This window comes from Ammospiza caudacuta, chromosome 17, assembly GCF_027887145.1.
Source record: "Ammospiza caudacuta isolate bAmmCau1 chromosome 17, bAmmCau1.pri, whole genome shotgun sequence".
In the NCBI taxonomy this organism is placed as follows: domain Eukaryota; kingdom Metazoa; phylum Chordata; class Aves; order Passeriformes; family Passerellidae; genus Ammospiza; species Ammospiza caudacuta.
In genome coordinates this window covers 8800664-8821408 of record NC_080609.1, presented here as the reverse complement: position 1 = coordinate 8821408, position 20745 = coordinate 8800664, and the positions used below count along the sequence as shown (strand labels likewise).

The 20745-nt window shown below is 41.6% G+C and overlaps 1 protein-coding gene across 3 annotated transcripts in view; it reads left to right on the top strand.

Moving 5' to 3' along the window:
- MYH11 (myosin heavy chain 11) overlaps nt 1-20745 on the top strand; it is a 54360-nt gene that overhangs the window by 5638 nt on the left and 27977 nt on the right. For all 3 annotated transcript variants that reach the window (XM_058815951.1, XM_058815950.1, XM_058815952.1), the window contains exons 2-5: nt 210-568; nt 5600-5756; nt 12345-12372; nt 19042-19144. In XM_058815951.1, the coding sequence (XP_058671934.1) occupies nt 227-568; nt 5600-5756; nt 12345-12372; nt 19042-19144 (630 nt within the window). In that variant the 5' untranslated portion in view covers nt 210-226. The remainder of the gene's footprint in view (nt 1-209; nt 569-5599; nt 5757-12344; nt 12373-19041; nt 19145-20745) is intronic.

Genomic DNA, 20745 nt, shown 5'->3' with positions numbered 1-20745 from the left:
GCTGAGGCTGCAGGAAGGAGTTCAGCTGGTGGCCCTGGTGCAGTTCTGACTGTCTCACTGCACAGGGACTAAGTATCCACGTGGAAATGTGAGATATGACACATTTGGACCTACTGCATGGCAGATTTGACAAATGTGTTTTGTCTGGAGCACCTCCACATTTGCCTTCCTTTATCCCTTTAAAGTAGAATATTTTGCTTCCTCAACAGGTGTCTGCTGAGTCAAAATGGCTCAAAAACCTCTCAGTGATGATGAGAAATTCCTCTTTGTGGACAAAAACTTCATCAACAACCCACTTGCCCAGGCTGACTGGTCAGCAAAGAAACTGGTTTGGATTCCATCAGAGAAACATGGATTTGAAGCAGCGAGTATCAAGGAAGAGAAAGGGGATGAGGTGGTGGTTGAACTGGCAGAAAATGGAAAGAAAGTGACACTGAGCAAGGATGACGTCCAGAAGATGAACCCTCCAAAGTTCTCCAAAGTGGAGGACATGGCAGAGCTGACTTGCCTCAATGAAGCTTCAGTGCTGCACAATCTAAGGGAGAGATACTTCTCAGGTCTAATTTATGTGAGTAGACCCAAACCCACACAGAGCATTTCCCATTGCATGTGACCACACCCCATGGACAGCGAGGTGGATCCCAGCCCCTGTCTGGGATAAAGGCCTTGTGTAACACTGCCTTGCAAGTACTAACCCCCAGCAATGGCATCCTAACCCAAAAATGTTCCAAATTCACTTTATTCCCCATGATTCTCCTGCTTCTTTGATAATTGCTTCATTACTTAACTAAATTAAAACATATGAAGGTTTCTTCCACAAAATTTACAGATTCTGAAAGAATATTGTTGGCTTGGAAGGTACTCTCTGATAGGGGAACAAAATCTGAGTCCTACTGTTTGGGGGAAAAAATTTGAGAGGGACTTTTAAATTAATCCAATGCAAACCTAAACAATTTTCCAGCAGCTTGCAAAAAGAGCATACAGAAAAGGTAAATCATGCAGTTTTACTCAGGCAAAACTCAGCCAAAACTGAAAGGCAGCTGAAGAGTTCTGGTTTGTTGATGCTGGAGTTAAACCTTATGTGTGGATAAAGGGACAAACCCACTGGAATTCAGGCAAGAGTACTTGCATGTACCAGTGTGTCACTGAAGCAAAGTCAGGCATCCAGTAAACCTTATTGTCCCTCATGTTGATCAAGTTACAGATCAGACAAGCTGGATAAATTATAATTTGTCTATGTTCATGTGACTTATGAGAAATTATTTTATTCTGTCTTTCAATCTTCACAAGTACATTAACACAACAATATTTTGATATTGATAACCCTGTAATCTATCCACATCAACAGTTAGCAAACAGCACAGTAAGAAAGCCTAAAACTTTTCCAAGGAATTTAGCTGTTATCTTTGATTTTACATGAAGGATCCCTCTGCTGTGCTGCAGAAGTTATCTACAGTTACAATCCATGAAATATTTTACTTGCATGACAGACCACTGATGAGTGAAAGAAAGTACAGAGCTTAAGGAGAAACAGTAGTCAAGGTCTTGTTATGAGAAATACTGAATTAGAAAGTAGGAAATTAAGCAAAAAGTAAGATAGTTATATGAACTATAACAAAGAAACTGCTTACTTGTTATGTGCAACTTCAAAGAGCTAAGCTCAAGATCTTTCCTTCAGGAATGTACTAAAATGCACATTATCAAGTCCCTGAGAGAAGCTAGAGTACCTATCTTTTCATTATTTGAATTTATTGGATTTTAGGTTTGCAGGTGAACATGTGGATCCACGTGCTATAATAGCAGAACATGCAGCCTTAATGATTAAAATAGACTTTTTCTTAAAGTGTTCTGCATTGTAACAAGAATTTAAATAATTAGTAGAAGGTTAGTGGGATAAAATGGGGGATTGGGTATTTGTTGTTGTTCTCAGCAACACTCTGCATAGCTGTTCCAGGGTTTCCATTATGTTTACTTTATGGAATTTTCATTTTCTACAGAAAGGGGAAATTAATTTCCAAGAGTGGATAATGCAATTAGAAATCAAAGAGTTCTTTATGGAGGCAAAAATTGAAGCACATCTGAAATTAAGGTTTCTTTCTCAAGAGACTAAATTTTAAGATGGTAAAGTTTCAAAGACAATAATTTGACTTGTAGTGCAACAAGTTATTTGTATTTTCAGTATGCAAAACCTGCTTGAAACTGCCAAGCTTTACACAGTGCTGCCCTACTAGATGCTGCCATAACTTTTTAAAAACAGAGGGGGCCTCTAAAGAGAATCTGAGTCTCTCCCACTTGCAAGACTAACTGTAAACAACTATCTCCTGACTTTGCCATGTGTTGCCTAATTTGCATCTCTTGGAGTCCCACATATTCAAAGAAAACATGACCTCAGCATTTTTCTCTCCAGAGCATCAGTGATGCAAATGGGGATTCCCAAATCTAAAGAAAAATAATAAATCCAGCTGGAAAAAAAATCATCTCCCCCTTGCATTTACATTAAATAATATTAAATAAAAGGATTCAGTGCAGAAATTCACAGGGTGAAGAAAAACACCCTGGCCTTTTGCTTCATCATAGATAATTAAGATAGAAGGGCAAGAAGAAACCTGAGCCACTAACTCATGTTTCACATTGCTCAGAACAAAAAGAATCTGCTTTATCCACATACAAATTACACCAAAAATTATTATATAAGCATGAAGAACACATCAATGCAAGTTCAGTGGATTTGAGAGTAGAATCAAATTCCTTGTATTCATAGGCACTACTTGTTCAGTTTTCACTTAACAGTGAGAAATGCTGTCTTTAGTGCCCAGAGCTAAATATGCATGTTGGAACTGAGGTGGACTCTTCTGCCCAAACCTAGATATTCACAATGCAGATGTGTATTTGTGCCAATCTCTTGTAAATACCCAGCAGCAGCAATCTGAGGGACACCCAAGCTCAGCACTCCCATGGAAGTATCCCTAAGATATTTCAGATTATGTTCTTCCTCCAGACCCTCTGCGGAGAGGTTCAGCCCCTCTATAGACAGGCTGTGCCCCAGGGAGAAGGATTTAAGGCATGGAAGCTTCAGTGCCCCACTTTCCATCATACACTTGGCCATGTCAAAATATCATCTATATTAATCCAGCTCCCCCAAATCCTTGCAAAGCATACACCTGGAGCTACAATCAGCCAATATAAGAGGCCTTCATTAAATTTCCTGAGGTGAAGAGGGCTTCATTTAATGAAGAGGGCTTCATTAAATCTGCTGAGGAGATCACAGTCCAGTTAGAAATGAGGATTCTTGAACTGCATCAGCTCCAGCTTTTGCTCTGCCTTAACACTCTGCTTCTTGTGCCTCAAAATTAGCTCTTTAAAGCTGTGTTACTGTGTGCCTGGGTGTGCAAACAGCCCTGCATGTGGCAAGGCAGGAAATGCCTCAAAATCTCAGGGAAGGGAGGCCTAAATAATTTCCTTAATTTCCTCTCCTAATTTTTTACTTGGGTGGGGACAATTAGTTAAGTGTGTACAGTAAATCTATTTTTACTACTAAAAAATGCCTTGCTGTCCTTTCCCTAAGGGCCTTGGTGGCCATTCTAGGATAAAACTGTCACTTTTCAGGTGTGTTACTCTGGCAACACTAAAACTCATTTTGACATGAGCAGCACGTGTTCATTCTGACATCCCAATGAAAATCCAGCTGAGCCATTCCCCACCGAGGGGCTCAGCCTGGGGATTCTGAGACCCGGCAGGGATTTGAGCTGGGTTTTCCTGGGCTGGGCTGGCGATGCTGAGACCCTGAGCTGGGTTTTCCTAGGCCAGCCTGGCGATGCTGAGACCCGACAGGGATTTGAGCTGGGTTTTCCTGGGCCAGCCTGGGCATGCTGAGACCCTGAGCTGGGTTTCCCTGGGCCAGCCTGGCGATGCTGAGATCCAGAGAGGATTTGAGCTGGGTTTTCCTGGACCAGCCTGGGGGTGCTGACACCCTGAGCTGGGTTTTCCTAGGCCAGCCTGGGGATGCTGAGATCCAGAGGGGGAGATTTGAGCTGGGTTTTCCTAGGCCAGCCTGGGGATGCTGAGATCCAGAGGGGGAGATTTGAGCTGGGTTTTCCTAGGCCAGCCTGGGGATGCTGAGATCCAGAGGGGGAGATTTGAGCTGGGTTTTCCTAGGCCAGCCTGGGGATGCTGAGATCCAGAGGGGGAGATTTGAGCTGAGTTTCCCTGGGCCAGGCTGGGCATGCTGAGATCCAGAGGGGGGATTTGAGCCAGGTTTTCCTGGGCCAGGCTCCCACAGGCCCAGGCTGTGCTGTCACTCCCCACAGCCCCCGGAGCAGCCAGACTGTGCCGTGCCAGGCTCAGTTCCTGGGTGCTGATACCATATAAAGTGCTGGCTGTGCCGGGCCGTGCCGGGCTGTGCCCTATTATGGTCAGGACAGGGAAATCCCTGCGCCCGGGGAGCAGCGACAGCTCCGGCCATGATGGGACACAGCCCCGGGCTCAGCGTGGCACCCCCAGGGCTCTGCTTCACACACACAGCAACAAAATCAAATTAATAACAATAAATATCTTTTAAAAAACAAACAAAAAAACCCCACTTCTGCATATATCAGGAACAGCACAGTTCCATTATTTCTTTTTTTTCCATAGGCCAGTTAAAGTATTGCAATACTCCTGCCTAATGTGAGATGCTCTCTCCTAATATGAGAATTGGGTGTTTGTTGGTTTGGTTTTTTTTGTTTTATTTTCTTATTTTGTGGGTTTAAATTTTATTAAATTAAATACCCTTAGAAATTTCTTTTAGCAACTGTTTGTGAAATATGGCTCTTCATCTGGTATCGTATGGTATTGCTTCTGGTCCAGGTCAAGAGCTGGAATATTACGAAATAAAGAAAAATTTAAAATATATAAATAAAAACCCAAGACAGAACGGATGAACACCTATCAGCTGGCAGCCACTATTCTTGTTTATGTATTTATTTTTATATTAATACCTCCATTAAATTCTAAACAAACCACATTTTTCCTGAAGTTTTCTGCAGAAATAGTCATGCAGTGAAGGCATGATTAGTCTCTCAAGATATCTATTTGGAACTTGAGCAATTTTATTTAAGGACTCTCATCAGTCATCAGTGTTACGTGGTGTTCACGGAGGCTTTTTCTAAAAAAACCCTTTAATCTTCTTACCTAGGATTTCAGTTTACAAAATTTGATGCCTACCTGAGCAGTTATTTATATAATATTCTGATAAGAAAATGCACATATAAATATTAATTATTACAGTTATCACCATACCCTTCCGTGTGATAAGGGCATGGATTATGTACTGAAAATAACTGAAGTTAAGGAGCTCTAACATCAGGTCATGGTGTTTGTACAGATTGCAGAATTCACCTGCTTCCAGCAGCTCACTTTGTAGCAATAATGATTTGTGCACTTAGAAACCACCCATGCACATACATTCAGAAAACCTGCTTCCTTTGTTACCCTGGGCAGAACACAAAGGAGCACTGCTGCTGAAATCCCATTAATTCCTTGCAGCCCCTGCCTGTGTTTCCCAGCCTGGACATGGCACATGGTGATGTTAAGCCCAGCTTTTATTTGAATTCCCTTGCAGACTTACTCGGGTCTCTTCTGCGTTGTGATCAACCCCTACAAGCAGCTGCCCATCTACTCAGAGAAGATCATTGACATGTACAAGGGCAAGAAGAGGCACGAGATGCCCCCTCACATCTACGCCATTGCTGACAATGCCTACAGGAGCATGCTGCAAGGTAGGACAGCCCTGCCACCCTGCCTGGGTGCCACAAACACCTGGCAGCTCCACGTGGGCTCCTGCCAGCAGCCAGCCAGGAGAGAGCTCTCACACAGAGCAGAGCTGCCTTTCTAGAAGTTTCAGAGGAATTCTTTGGCAGGAGCAGCAGTCCACAAACGCTGTGACTCAAAAAGGAAAAACAATCCTTTCACCCATCTGTGTGGAGGCATGTGGGAAGGTTTCAAAGTCAAGCAAATAGTTTTGGCAAATACGGGCATGGAAAATGCTCCCTCTCCACTAGTGGAGACTATTCCAAAGTTAGCTGTGAGCGCTGCTGGATCTGTCAGCATTGCTGCAAAGCAAATTCAAACAGGGTTTTGGGGCTACTTTCCCTACAGCCTGATGTCTTGAACCCTGAGTTGAGATGTGCTGTTTCCCAACAGGGATGGCAATGGGCAGTGGGAAAGCAGTCGGGCCCCAAAGGGTGCAAACAAATCCCCAAAATTAGAGCTCTCCTCCTGCAGTCACTTCTGACAGACTGAGGGGATTTCATCCTAAGGAAAAACTTTCATTCAGGGATCAAAAAGCTAAAGTGATGGATAAAGGAGGCTGTAACACCTCCAGAATATAGGGTATGACCAGGTGCCATCTCACATCGACCTTGGGTGCTACAGGAAACCAGGAGCTCTACAAAATACTTTTAAATTTATATGTCCTCATAAGGACCCTGACCCTACAGAAATTCTGGCTGACAACTATGCCTCAGCAAGATTCACAGGCTTGGCCCTAAAGTTTAGGGCTTCCCAGGATTAGGACTTTTTCCCTTCCTATGGCTTGTATGACATTTCTTTCTTGGAGCTACTTCAATCTTTTTATTTAAGTGGATCCCAGAAAGCAGACCTACAGTGCAGCAGAGGAGGACCAATAAAGCAACAAAAATATCCTGAAAACAGACCTTCCTACACACTATGTGATATAATCATAGCTATAAAAAACTTACTTGGCAGAAGGTCATCCCACTAAGCCACAGTCACATATCTGCACTCCAGCTTCCCTCCTGAGCCCCGTGCTCTGCTTCCAGGGCTCCTGAAGCCATTCCTCCCTCTGATCCTTTATTTAAGCAGCAAACCTTGAGGGGAGATCTGGAAGAAGCTCCTGGCTCCTGCAGACCATCAGTTGTGCAGGGTCCTGTACTTGTCTCTAGAAATGAGGTGGGGGAAAAAATAGAAAAGGAATATAAGCTATCTGTAAGAAAGGGGGAAAAACTGACTGCAGCCTATGCTGAAACAGAATTGTCTTGTCCTGACAATCCATGAGTTTCCTGCCTAAGGTGAAACTAATTCAGCACAGATGAGCCTGACCCAAGCAGCACAGGGATGTCACCCAGACTGTCTCCTGTCCCTCCCAGCATGTTCTCCTGAGCAGTGGGAAGCCACTGGATCTGGTTTGCCCTCACTGTGGCCATTAACTGCACTTAGAACAGCATGGGTTCAGGTGTACCTCCCAGGATGGCTGGAGGGAGGACACAGCAAGAGTGCAGGTTTTTATCAATTCACTTCTTTTGGTGCTCAGAATAATTTCCTGGCCCTACAAGCTTTTGGGAAGTTACTCCTCATTATTCATGTGCCCCCACTGCAATTCTTCCTGGCAGCAGAGAGGAGGGGGAGAGCAAGTGCAAAGGAACAAGGAGGGAGTAGGTGATGAGCTGAACCTTTAAGAGGATGCTCTTTCACTGCTTCCCACCCCAACCACGCACAGCTGGCACGGCAGCCAGCAGTGGAACCAGCAGAGCTCCCAGCACAAGCCCAGGACACCCACGTTTCACTTGCACATGTCATCTTGGAGTCTCTCCATCTCTGAACAGGGCCCCAGTTGCTTTTAAAGCTGTGCTTTTGTTTGTAAAAACCTACTCGTGTTTTGTGCATGAAACTAAACCAACCCTCAAAATAACTCTGGTTATTCAGCCAAAATTCTGTTCACGTTGGGGTGCTGAAAGTGGGCGTCAGCACGGTTCTGAGTGAGCCCTGCTACACATATAGGCACAGAGAGCTTCAGGGGGTTGTGAGCATATTTTCTAATGGAATATAAACAAAAGTTCTTACCCATAAACATGAATCAGAGCACTAAAAGTTTTCCCTGTGAAAAGTCAGTACTGCTCCTTATCTGGAAACTTGCATAGTTTCTGCTTGCCAAAGTAAAATATGTCGTAGATTCATGAGACTGAGGAATTATATTCTGGTATTTCATGACCAGGGCCACTTGGCCCAGAGCAATCAGCTTGTTCAGATGTCTCAGGGATCCTTTATCTCTTGGTGAGCCAAGCCTCTGTGTCTGCAGATCCCTGGTCCTACTGCAGGTTCATCAGCTGGGAATCACAGCCCTCTGCATTCTCACCCTCCCCTGTGTTGGCACAAACATCCAGCAGAAAACATGAGCTGTGCACACTGCATTCCTGCTCTGCTTCAGAGACTTACTTGGTTAATGTATTCATTAGGGATGATGTTTAACGCCCATCAAAGCTCTTCTGATAAAAACACTTAGCCACAGCTATCAGCAATCAGATAATCAGACTTTCTTCCAAATATGCAGAAAAGCTAACATCTCACAGGTCACAGGAATTATCAAAGATGTTGGCCGGGCAAAAATAAAATTTCCACTTGTTTCAAGTGGTTCTGAGCACCTAAAACCCTTTTGCAAATCACAGTCATGCTGTCTCATGCTCAGCCAGGAGTGCTGGGTGTCTTGTTCAATCTGCTGATTTCCATGTCACTAATGCAGTTTGATCAGTGCCCAGGCACAGCCATGGATGCTCATTTCCAGCCAAAATGAGAATAAACTGTAATTTTCTTTAATCTCAAAGGCTGAGAATTCTACAAGAGCATTTGTGTGTGTGTCCCCAGGAGTTACCACACTGAACTGGGCTCTCCTGGCTGAGTTTACAGACTAGCTATGGATGATTACTGCTACACTTGGAGACTGCAATCACAAAACATTTCCCCCTGCTCCTGCACCCTCTGCTCTCTCTGTATTTGGGATGAAGTAGCTCCATACAGAGGGCTTGATCCCCATCCCAACTCTTGCACTGCCAGCAGGATTCTTTCTGCAGCCATGATGCAAAACTGCTCCAGGTGAAAGCCACCCCTGGGTTTGGCTGTGCTGAAGTGAGTCCCCCCTCCTGGGGCACAGTGAGGTCTGTGAGTGCTGGTCACAGCAGCAAGGAAGAGGCCGTTCCAGGGAAGAGGAGCTGCAGCTGGATGGCCCTTCCTGCAGCATTGCCAGCCTCCAGTGATGGTGAAGCTGAGACACTGCTCTGTAAGGAGGAGCAATTCTGCTGCCTTCTGTCATCTTCCCTGCAGAAACAAAAAATAAGTGGTAGACAATACAAATGTGAAAAGTCATGTTATGCAGAAGTAGTAACAAAGTTTTTGTGTAGGTGGTTAGGCCTTCATTAAGTTTTCTGGCAGTAAATCATCATGGAGAAGATATATTACAGCTTTCTGCAGATTCAAGGAGATTATTTTCTGTGGAGCCACTTTTATGCAAGCTTGAGTTAAAAATGGAAAAACAAACAACCTGGTAGTTACTCAGAGGTATGGGAGGGAAACACAGTTCCCAAGGTCTTAGAAAAGGAGGCTGCTGTGAGAAGCCATCTGTTTACTGTGTCCTCAGCAGGACTGTGCAGAAATGTCCCCTTTAGGCAGTGCAGTTATTAACAAATGTAAAGAAGCAGTAAGTGAGTGGGGGAACGTGGTTTCAGTATTTTTTTCCTTTTATGGTAAAGCTGCCAACTTGCTGCTTCATTGTGATAAACCATCTGATTTTGTTTGTGATTAAGCAGAGCTAACTGGTCTATCAAGAACAGAGGGGCAGGAAATCTTACAGGCAAACTGGAGGTGTTTGGTGAAAAAGTAAGCAGATTCCAGAAAGAAAAAAAAACAACTCTGCTGCATGTTTAGGAAAGCTGGTGAGATTTATAATGTAAGTGTAGGTCTCTATTAAAAATGGAGGAGAAAATTAAAAATAAATGTTTCAATTTCTAATATAGACATATAGGAGGTAGATGATACTCTTCCAGGTAGGGTCAAATTTTCTTAAAAGGCATTAACAAAAAAGATATTAGAATATAGAAGACCTATTCTGTTGCTTTTTAAGCCCCAGGAATTATATTTAAGGAGTTTTACTTCTACAGCTCTTTCTCTTCTGATAGATAGACCACATAAAGTTGCAGACTCACAAATAGGTCACAGTCTTTTCTATACAGAATGAAACATTCCAGAACAGAAATAGGATGAATTGAATGGGATAGCCTTTGAAAGTAAATGAGGCCAGTATCTGCAGCTCAGGCCATAACAGAATAGGACTGGACTGGACATCCTTAGAGGTGCAGTTAGAACTGATGCAGGAGACAGAAGAACATCTGGAATTTCCCCTCTGTGAGTGTGCACAGCACAGTTTGCCAGCACGGCGTTTCTCCCATGATTAACCTATCCCTGAGGACATTTGGTGCCACTTCTGACCTTCCTCATCCTTCCTCTGCTTTACACATCCCCAGGCTGCCCCTGCACACAAACCCCTGTGTGGGCCAGTCTGTGAGACACCTTTGGGAGCCTTCCCCTTCTGAGGAGCAAAAGAAGGGCAGCGATGGGCAGCAAAGAGTAGTGAGAAAATACTTGGCTTGGAGACCAGCTTTTTCTGATGTTCCCTGAGCTCAGAAATTCCACTGGCAACTCAGTATCAAGAGTGACTTTTATTTTCTTTATGATATTTATGGGTTAGTGATGCAATATCAATATATGCTCATGGTTTCTATTTACCCAACAATGTATTTTTAGCAGAAGTTCTTCCATGCTTTCACTTTTTTAACTTAAAAGAAAGCCTAGCTGATACCCTGCAGTGAAAAACAAACATGGCTCACAGCTCCTCTCCTCCCAAATGTTTATGTGGAAGAGTTCTGCAGTGCTGATTGCTGACAAATACCTCCAATAAAAATGAGCAATGAGTCATTTTGTACCAATTTACCAAACAAAGCAGTTAAGTGGCACCATTTGTTGTGTGGTGATCAATAAAGCAGTTAATGTTATAGCTATTGAGGAACTGGAAGTAAAACAGTTGTTTAATATCAATCCAGGCCATTGCAGAATCCTCTAATGCTTTTCCTAGACTGGCTGTGGGCCAGGCAGCAGTTACAACTTGAGAGCTTAATCAATTGGTTTAAATAGGTTTAAACAATCTCATGGTATTTATGATATTCAGGGTCAGCAATAAGGGTGAGCAACCAGACAGGTATTCCTGCAAGTGACCCCACACACTGAGCAAAAGGAGCTCATGTCTGAACCTCTCAGCAAAGATTGGTGCTGGCTCTGCTTTGGATAAATAATGCCAGACCATACAGAAGCACTGGATTCTGCCTCATTATCTGCCTCAAGTCTCAGATGTGTAAACTGAGCACACTTTTCAAAAATGTATTTGACCTGCCTGGGAATTATTTTCCTAAGTCAGAATATTTTTTTTTAACAGTCTGTAAAGGCAAACTGAGGGTCTCAGTCAAAGAAGGGCAAATTTCAGGGCTGGGGCTGATTGCTCAAGGCCTTGTTTAAGTCTGCTTCCGAGTATTTCCAGGGCTGGAAACACCACACCTCTCTGGGAAACTTGCCCTGGTGTTTGACAAGTGAAGGAAACAGTTGTGCTTTAGAATGGATTTCAGCAAACATGCTCATCATGCCTTTTGGCAGAAAAATCTGTGTAAAAGTTCTGAAGGTAGAGAGAAACTCCAACTCCAAATGAATAAGCAGGGAGGATTGCTCCAAGAACAGGTCATGGAGATGGGCTGCAATCCTCACCCTTCCTGCAGCGTTACAGAACTCTGGACACTGGTGTGCTGAAACCTCTCACATGCCTCACCTAGCAGAAATGGAAATTTTGCTCCTCCTTTTTATAAATCTTGATCCAAAATGTGTTTGATGGTCTGTTCATACTAAAAAAACATGAAGAATACTTACATATTGTTGACATGCTCTTGTATAATCTAAAGCATCTTGTTTTGTCTTATTCTTTGGAAAATCTCCCAAAGAAATTACTTGTTCTCTTGATAAAAATTGTCTCTCAGTCTGAAATGAAAAACAGGCTAAATTATTCAGGTATTTGAACTGCTTTGCTTTCAAAAGTCAAAGCTTTGCATGACCAGCTTAAAACATTTTAGTTGTTGATGCCTTATCTGTCCAGACTTTGTTTCAAGTGGGCTGCTGGCCATAGTTCATAAGCATAGTAAAAACTTGAGTTTCAGGTTTGAAATTTTGTTATAATCTTCTTACAGAGAGCCTGATCTTTTTGCTGTCCTCATTACAGTTCATCTCTAATGGAATTTACAAAAAATATTTTTGACCTCTTAACCTTTTGTTCATTTTTTGTACAAAATATTTCCATTAGAGATGGTTATTTAAATTCAAGGGCAAATTAAATAAGATGTGAACCCAGTACTTTTTACTAATCATGGTTGGCCAGATTTTAGAAGGTCTAGGCTGTTCAATGTAAATCCTTATAAACATAAGTGCTTCTGTCAGAAAAGCCATTCTCCTTAATTAATGGATTCTTTTTTCTTTATTCACAGATAGAGAAGACCAGTCTATCCTGTGCACGTAAGCAAACTCATCTATTTTTGTACATCTCAATGTCACAATATCTTTATTCAAAATTGATTCAAATTCTGATGGAATGGACACGTTCTCCTCACCTTCAGTAAGCTTGAACTCCAGTCCCAAACCTACTTCATTAGATAGATCTGTTCATAAGATAAAGAACAGGTATCAGTGTCACAGGAAATCTTTTATGCATAAAATTATTTCTTTAAATTGACTTTCTGAACTTGGAGATTTAACAGTTTACAGTGAACTACTAGGGAGTGTGGTTAGTGCTCCACAAAATCCCACTGGTTTTTCATTCCTGACTGTTTTGAAAAATCACTCAAAATGTTGAACTGGACAAGGATGTCCTGCTTGACCCTCAGTTTTAATTCTCTTTCCATCCTTCTGTTGCTTATTAGTTGATTTTATTTGCTTGAATGTCATCAAGAATGCTTTTGACAAAATTTTGTCTTTATTAAATTTGGCATTTTCCAGTTTTCCTGATAAAAGATTAGATTTGATTCTATGTAAATGCTAACACATTGGCAGAGCCGGCATGTGTATTATTTATAGCAGGTTCATGCAATGATGCTGTAATGTGTCAGGTTTAGGTTATCTGAGAAAATGTGGCTACTGGCTGAATATATATTTACCCTCAAAAAAGCACTGTAACTGATCACCAGCCATAACATTACTTTTGACAGCTACTGCTGACTGGAAAAAAATTATCACCAAATAAAAATTGTACCCTGTGTCTGGTATCACAAGGGCTACCATAGCTCTAACCTCTGTTCCAACAAGACTTCAGTATTTGTAAGTATACCAATCAAAAATCTGCCCCCAAATGCATTAATACTCAAAGAAATATAAAATTCCTGCAATGATCAAGTAAAAATTGACCATCACATTCTTCCCAGGATGAAACATGTCATGGTTATTAAGACTAATTTACAATATGCATTTCCATCTTCTATTTTTATACTTTAGTTTATTTTTCCACTAGTAAATCTTCTTTTAACTTTGGAAAATTGGTACTTTCAAGAAAGGGACTTTCTTTTGCAAATCTATGTCTTTTTGTTAATGAAAATTCATTAAAGGATCCACTTCTTGCAGCTACCATTTATTGAAATTACCTGACCATCTTGCTGGAAATCTGAATTGTTTCACACTAGTAATACGTAAAATAGAGAAAATAAAATGTTTTTCCATCCAGTAATATTTAAAATAGAGAGAACAAAATGCCTTTCACATTTTGAAAACAGCACAGCAAGTGGTTCCCCAAGATGGTTGGAGTAATTACTGTGTGTTGGATGTGCATCATAACCCATAGCTTAAAACTGTCCTAACATGTCTTCTAAAGCAAAAAGACTGGCCAAGCTAAAGCCAATGTACACAACTTTAACCACTACTGGTTTAACATTCTTGTTTGCCTTATTTGTGCAGAAAGAAGAAAGTTCACTTGGCTTGCAGCTTGGCAGCTGTCAAGTGGAAGCAATTTGCAGTATTTTATAGAATTGTTAGAAATTATAAGAAATTGTCTTCTGGCCTAAAATATGTAAAAATAACTGAAGACTTTATAGCATTGATCTGACAGGATTTTTTTCTTGAAATAGCTACAGGCTTGAACTTTCCAAGGCCTGGTACCTAAATTGTAAAAGAATAGCTGTAAGGATTCATATGGAACCCCTGAAATGCTCCTGGGACACAGGCAGGGGAGCAGATCTGAGAACTGAGCCTGATTCTGTGTTTCTGACTATAAATACACCCATTCTCAGGACTTTACCCTCATTAAATCTATCCTCATGTGGTTAAGTACTGTTTGCATTCTTTTATAGTCCCTACATTTGTGTGATTAACCATGGTATGTTTAAAATCTCCATCTGTCTTCAATGCTCATGGGTTCCAGTGTTTCCTCAGAATTCCCTGTCTTTCCAGATTTCATTATTTTCTCTGCATTTCATTAATAACCACACTCATACTGCCTTTGGCCTCCTCTCCTCTGTGCGCACACATCCATTTGCTGTTAGCTCTTTCCCATGGGTAGCATCACTGAACATCCTCTGGTGTCATTCCCTGCCTGTTGCTCTCTGGCCCTTTACAGTCAGCCTCAAAATCCCACAAATCTTATCATGCACATTTACAGCACAAAAAACTTTATACCATGTGTTTACTAATATATCTGTGGTTGCATTGTCGTACCATAACGCAACGTAGCATAACATATATAATACATACACAATACGTAATATTGCACTAGAGGTATGAATCTTACTCTTTTATGTGTCTGAAACTTAGGACAAGTAAGACTTTTCCACTGTTGTGTCTTGGTCTCTACTGTTCTGAGCAGCCTTCACTGCTCTGCCTGGCTGTAGGGATTTCCTGAATTCCTGCCTGTGCTTAGGCCTCCCCACTGTGCTCTCTCTCCTGTTTCACCTCTGAGCTGGCCACAGAATAGTCTGTACTCACTCTTAGTCCATACTGACCAGAACACAGATGTTGCTGAAGGAAAAGTCCCAAGAAATCTGTCCAGGTACTCAGAGACCTGAGCAAGCTCAGTGCATCAGCAATGACTTGACCTAGGCCATGGCCAGTGACCAGACTTGTGACTTTTCAAGCTTCTTCCATGATAGTAGAGGCACAAACCCTCAAACGAGACTTCTGGCCTCTTGTTTGATTTCTAAAGACACAAGTGGATTCTCCTGGAGTTTTCAAAATGTTTTTTACTAAAAATTAACCATGAGAGTTTCAACAATTTCCTCATAAACCTGTCTGATCTTGGGGTTATCATATTTTAGCCATTTTCTGGAAAGAGAAGGTAGAGTATTTTCTGGAAAGCAAATGTGGCTTAGAGGACTGTACACAACTTTCAGTTTTTTAAAAAAGCTACCTTAAATGAAAGAGAAAATCTGATGAAAGTTCTGTGTGTTTGGGGTATTATGAAACCCATGGAAAAAAGTACTTGTGAAACACCTGTACCTATAATCAAGTACTTTTTCATTACCTTTCTGGTTTTTAAAACATGCATGCAGTTTGAATAGTCTCTATAAAAACAGGAAAGGAGCAGGGTCATATTTCCACTTAATTTGATATGGGAAGAGACAAAACATTGAGTGGGGCAGTGCCCTGCCCTTTTCCCCTTCTTCCCCTCTCTCTCTCTGGACAAACCCTCCAGAGCCTCACCCAGCCATGGGACTCCAGCCCATTTCCTTCCCTGACGCGCAAAAATCGCCCAGAACATCTCCAAACTGCAAAGCCCCATTAGTCAAGAGACTCCTCCACAAGAGAGCTGAACTCCTCTTTCCCAGCTCAGTAAATCTCCAAGGCTGGAGCTGGCAGTGGCTGCTGCTTGGCCCCTGTCCCACACAGATATCTGTGGAGCTCCAGCCCCAGGCAGAGCTGCTGACCCTGCTCCGAGTCCTTGGGGAATTGTTTTGTAAGTAAACCCATAGGATCAGTGGGCTGGCTTCTGACACAAGTCTCCAGTGGGGTACAGCTGGTCTGGGACAAAGCTTTTCATGATGTTTGCACATCTCATACTGCAGGACAAAGGCTGCCAAGCCCTAATGTGATTTAGAGCACCTCGTTGAGTGCCCTGTGCACAGGGGCTTCCCACAGTGCCAGCACATTGGGATTAAGGGATGTGTGAACGGGCAATTCTTGTGGTTCATTGCTTACTGAACAAACGCTGAAAATAAATTCTGCTGTTGCTTTGCAGATGTTTCCAAAAGAGGAATTAAGCTAAGTCTCATATCATAATACTAACATGGAAAGCTTTCAAATTTTCAACAACAACAACAAAAGAAAATACACTTTTAAAACTCATTTTTCTCAGTTGTTCTCAAATGTACAAGAGTCCTAGTTACATTGCAGGCTCAACCCCAACAAGGGGGCCAACCTGCTAGTGTCACCTTGTTCTTCTTTGGAAACCTATTCTAGCTGGGATAATTTTCCTTTAGGCGAAGGTAATGGAGTCATGGAGGATTTTGTAGCTCAAGAGGTACAAAAACTCTGTTATAGCTGAGCACTGTATATGTGAGTTTATGTGCTTCAAATCCCTTGCTGAGGTCCTAAAACAATGACTGGCAAGCAACAAGGGAAGGATAAGTTGAAGTTATACCCCACATTGTGAGAGTGGTATTTTTAAGAGAGCAAGCCTGTTAGTCTAGTGGAGCCCTTTAATCTGGGAAAGCCAAAGAGTTTCTTAGGAGGAAAACTTGCATAGGAAGCAGCTGAAGTACTACTGTTGGGCTGCTCAGAACTGTGCAACTTGCTTTTGATCTTCTTTTTTGCATTGGCCATCTGAACTAGGTGCAAAGAACTGCGGGAAGAAAGACCCATCTTTAAAAATTCAGTCACAGAGTTCAAGAGAGAAGGCAGATTTTAAAACAGGTGGGATGTCTCATACATCTCACAACGGAAGTTGTTTCTACCCCCTCAGAAATGATAGTACTTAAAGGCAGATGCAGAGGGAAAGCCTGTTCTGGATGACCAATTCTGTTACAACTCAATAGCTCTAGGAAGCTATCCACCTGTGAACTAAGATATTCACATGCTCTCCTCCTCTGGGTCTCCCTGGGTAAACTTATTGCTATTTAGAGGCATTGCCCTGACCTAGCCATTCCTCCCCATTGGTACATTTACAAACATGGCATTTCATCACTGAGGGGAAACCAGACACCATATGGCTGTGATACATCCTTCAGAGTTTCAGGGCTACTAATGTTAAATGGATACTTGTTTGTCAGACCTGTCTGTTGTCATGGACGTTTATGACTGATCTGATATGTTGAAAATATCAGCTAGAGACATTACTCTTCATTACTTATTGACCTTGGAGACTTTCCTCCTAATTAACCTAAAGCAGTTCTGTGTGTTTTCTATTTCACGCTGAGGAACTTTTTTATTGTTTATTTCAAAAGAAAGTTAAAGCCTCAAAATCTGTCTGCAGAAAAGAAGAAAGCCCTCAGCCTGTGCCGAAGCAAAGAGTTAAGGAGCATTACAGTTTGATGGGATAATTACAAGTAAAATGATGCCATATATGGTAATACTCACAGGGATTCAGGGAAAAGCCAAAAGATGGGCACTGTTGCCCTGGGAGAAAGGAAATGCAATGATGATGTGATGAACTACAAATAACCCTTAATAAAATGGAATAGTTCAAAGCCCAGGGTTTGTTTGAAGAAAGTTGTTTTGGTTGTTTTTTTTCCAAAGAAACAAAGATGTAAGGTAGATTTATTTGAAAAGTTTGTATGCATAGGTCTTCAAATTGGTGTGCTTGGTTTGGAATTGTTCCCAGGACACTTAATTTTTATCAATAAAACATAGAAGTGTTTTAGCACTGAAGTCCAGACAGAGATGAATCCAATCTCTAAACTGTGCAAATTAACTCAGGTCTTGTGAAAAGGAATCTATTAATCTCACTTATTTGTGGTTGAAATGCTAAAAGCCAGAAGAAACAGTTCTTATCATGTTGTACCTCAGGCAGGAATTGGTTCTGGTCTTCTAAGGTTTATATCAATGTCATTCTGTATTGAAAGTTCTGTCCAACACTTCTCCATATTTTTATGTCCATTTATCACTGGTCCTTTAGTAGGGAAAATTAATTTCTGTATTTCCTAATTAGGAAAAGAAGCAGAACTGCAGTGGATTCAGCTAAACAGTTTCAGACTCAAAAAAGCTGATAAATATCTCTGGGATTTTTGAATGTATTCTTCTTTTATTATTCTAAAATACATTTTATTATAGATCCAAAGAAAAATAGGTCCAATTTAGATGGTTGCCCTCCTCACAGCACCAGCTCAGTTGAAAGACCTCGTTTGTTAGATCCACACCCACTTTGACTGCTAAGCAGGACAGTATAATAATATTTTTGTGCATGTAATCATCAGAACCAGAGGTATCTGAAAGGCATAAAATGATGTAATGTAGCAATTAGAAAGGAAAATTGGCTGGAAATTTCTACTGAGAAAAGACTCTGTCAACCTGTAGTTTGAAAACCACTCTTTTACTTTAAGAGAGGGTTAAAAGTTGTTAATAAACTTAACCTGGAAGTCTTCCAAGAGAGAAAAAGTTACCACTGCCTTCCTGCTTCCCAAGGGACACTGCATGGGCAGAGCTGGGGTGCCAGTTCTGCTGCTCAGACAAATCCCCACCATTTTCCTCTTTACCCAGGGAGCAAGGACACCTCAGGCAGTTCCATTCCTGGTCCCACTGAATTCAAGGAGCATCTCAATACAAAATTCAGATGAGGCAGGATCAAGTCAGAGACTTTAATGCCAGAGTTTCAGAAGAGAAAACCATTGTATTACTGCTGATGTTTTCTTTTACTGCTGTATCACATCATAGTTAATGTCGTATTTTTTGATCTTAAAATATAAGCAGACTCCCTGCCAACTCCACTTCTCAGATGCTGCCAAAGCAAGATGAACTGCTCTTCAAAAATGCATCATGTTTTAGAATTCCCTTAAATGGCCCAATGTGCACTCAAAATACTACGAGGACAGAGATATAACTCTGATAATGCATTCTTTGCAGGCTGAAGTCAGGTGCATTTGGAAGGTGCTGCTCTGGGGTAAATCAGAACTGAGCTGGGCAGTTTCCAGCCCTGTTTTTATACACTATGTACATGGCAGAAGGACTCCACTGGTTACCTACCTTCTTTTGTGTTATTTTCTCTCCCCTCAGAGGTGAATCTGGTGCTGGCAAGACAGAGAACACCAAGAAGGTCATTCAGTACCTGGCTGTTGTCGCCTCATCACACAAGGGCAAGAAGGACACCAGTGTCACTGTAAGTGAGCTCCTCCATCCCCAGCTCTCCCCAGCCTCTGGGGCTGTGCTGAGGTCACTCTGCAGCTCAGGGACTGGGGCTTGTCAAGCACTGGCATATTAGGAGTACACAATTACGTCACAGCCCTTTGTTTATGGAAGAAAAAATTGTTTGACACCATCTTAGGCATCAAATCAGAATGTACTGAGGGAGAACAGAAATATTCATAGTTTTCCATAGGCAGAGTACCTATTTATATCCCAGTATGAAGGCCTTGAAGTCTGCAAGGGCTCAAGTCCTTGTTTTACCCTTGACCTCTGCCAACTGAGAAGTTTGGGAAAGCCTGTAACAAACACATTGTCCAACTGCATCACAAAAATGGATGCCAGCATTTAAACTTCCAAAGTTTTAACTGGATTTGTTAGTAAGTTTTCTTACCAACTAGCAAAGAGTCCTAGTATAAAACTTGTCTTTTTTTTTTACTGCTCTGTCAGAGGTAACAATTCTGAAAGGCACAATTGTTTCTAAGTGCTTTGTTCCTTCAAAATGTGAATAGTCTTGCCTGAGAGACTAAAGTTCATTTTCTTACTTTGAACCATATACCTGCTCAGTTCCTGGAGATCATTACCATGGCTGAGGCTCTCAGCTGTCTTTGCTCTTCTCAGTGATACAACTCCAGGTCCTACATCATTTCCAGCCTTTCAATTGTGACTCAAAACTTCTGCAAAAAAAAAATGAAGCAATTCAGTTTCATCACAAAACAGGCTTAATTCAGGACAACATTTCATTGTGTCACAAATACAAGATTGGGTACAAGATAAGTAATTAGTAGGGAAGTGGGAAATAATGTAAAATTCTCACAGCTGCCCCTGCCCATGTGTCAGCAGAGCACGAGGTGTTCAGCCCTCCCTCTTCCACCACAGATAATTGGGTTTTTATGTACAGTGGATTCTAACTGGGAGTAGGGGAGGGAGTAGATGTCCTTTTGAGTAGTATTTTCTAGAAATCTGTGATTTAATTTAGTGGAAACAGTACAAGACTAATGTTTAATATTTAAAGTTTATGCAAAAAAAAAAAAAAAATTCTTCCTATTGAGTCCCTGCTCAGTAGCTGAGGAAAATGAACTTGGGGTGCCAAGGCCATCCCTAACTGCAGACTGCTCTGGGTAATTATGTAAGCCTCAGGACCAAATTTGCTCTGAGACAGACCTGAAGGCAAATACCTATCAGAGAGGAGCTGAGAAAAAGTCTAATTTGTTCAATATCATGCTGACAAATAGTAATTCAGTGACTGGGACTATGTACACTGCAATTTGAGTCATTAAAATATAATGAATAACAAAATGCACCAGAGAAGAACTAGAGATATGTCATAAAAATATTTGCCCTTGTCTGGTCCTGAGAGACTCACCTGAGACTGGGTCCAAATCCCATCTCTTTACTTCAGTTAATATGCTCTAAGGATATTTTCTTCAGTTAATATGCTCTAAGTATGTTAATGGTATTTATACCCTTGGTATGTTTGCAATAGATTGTTCATATCTGTATTCCTGGTTTATTTGCATGGAAACTGTACTGGTTATTTTAATACAGGAAAAACAATAAAAATATCTGTCTAATGGA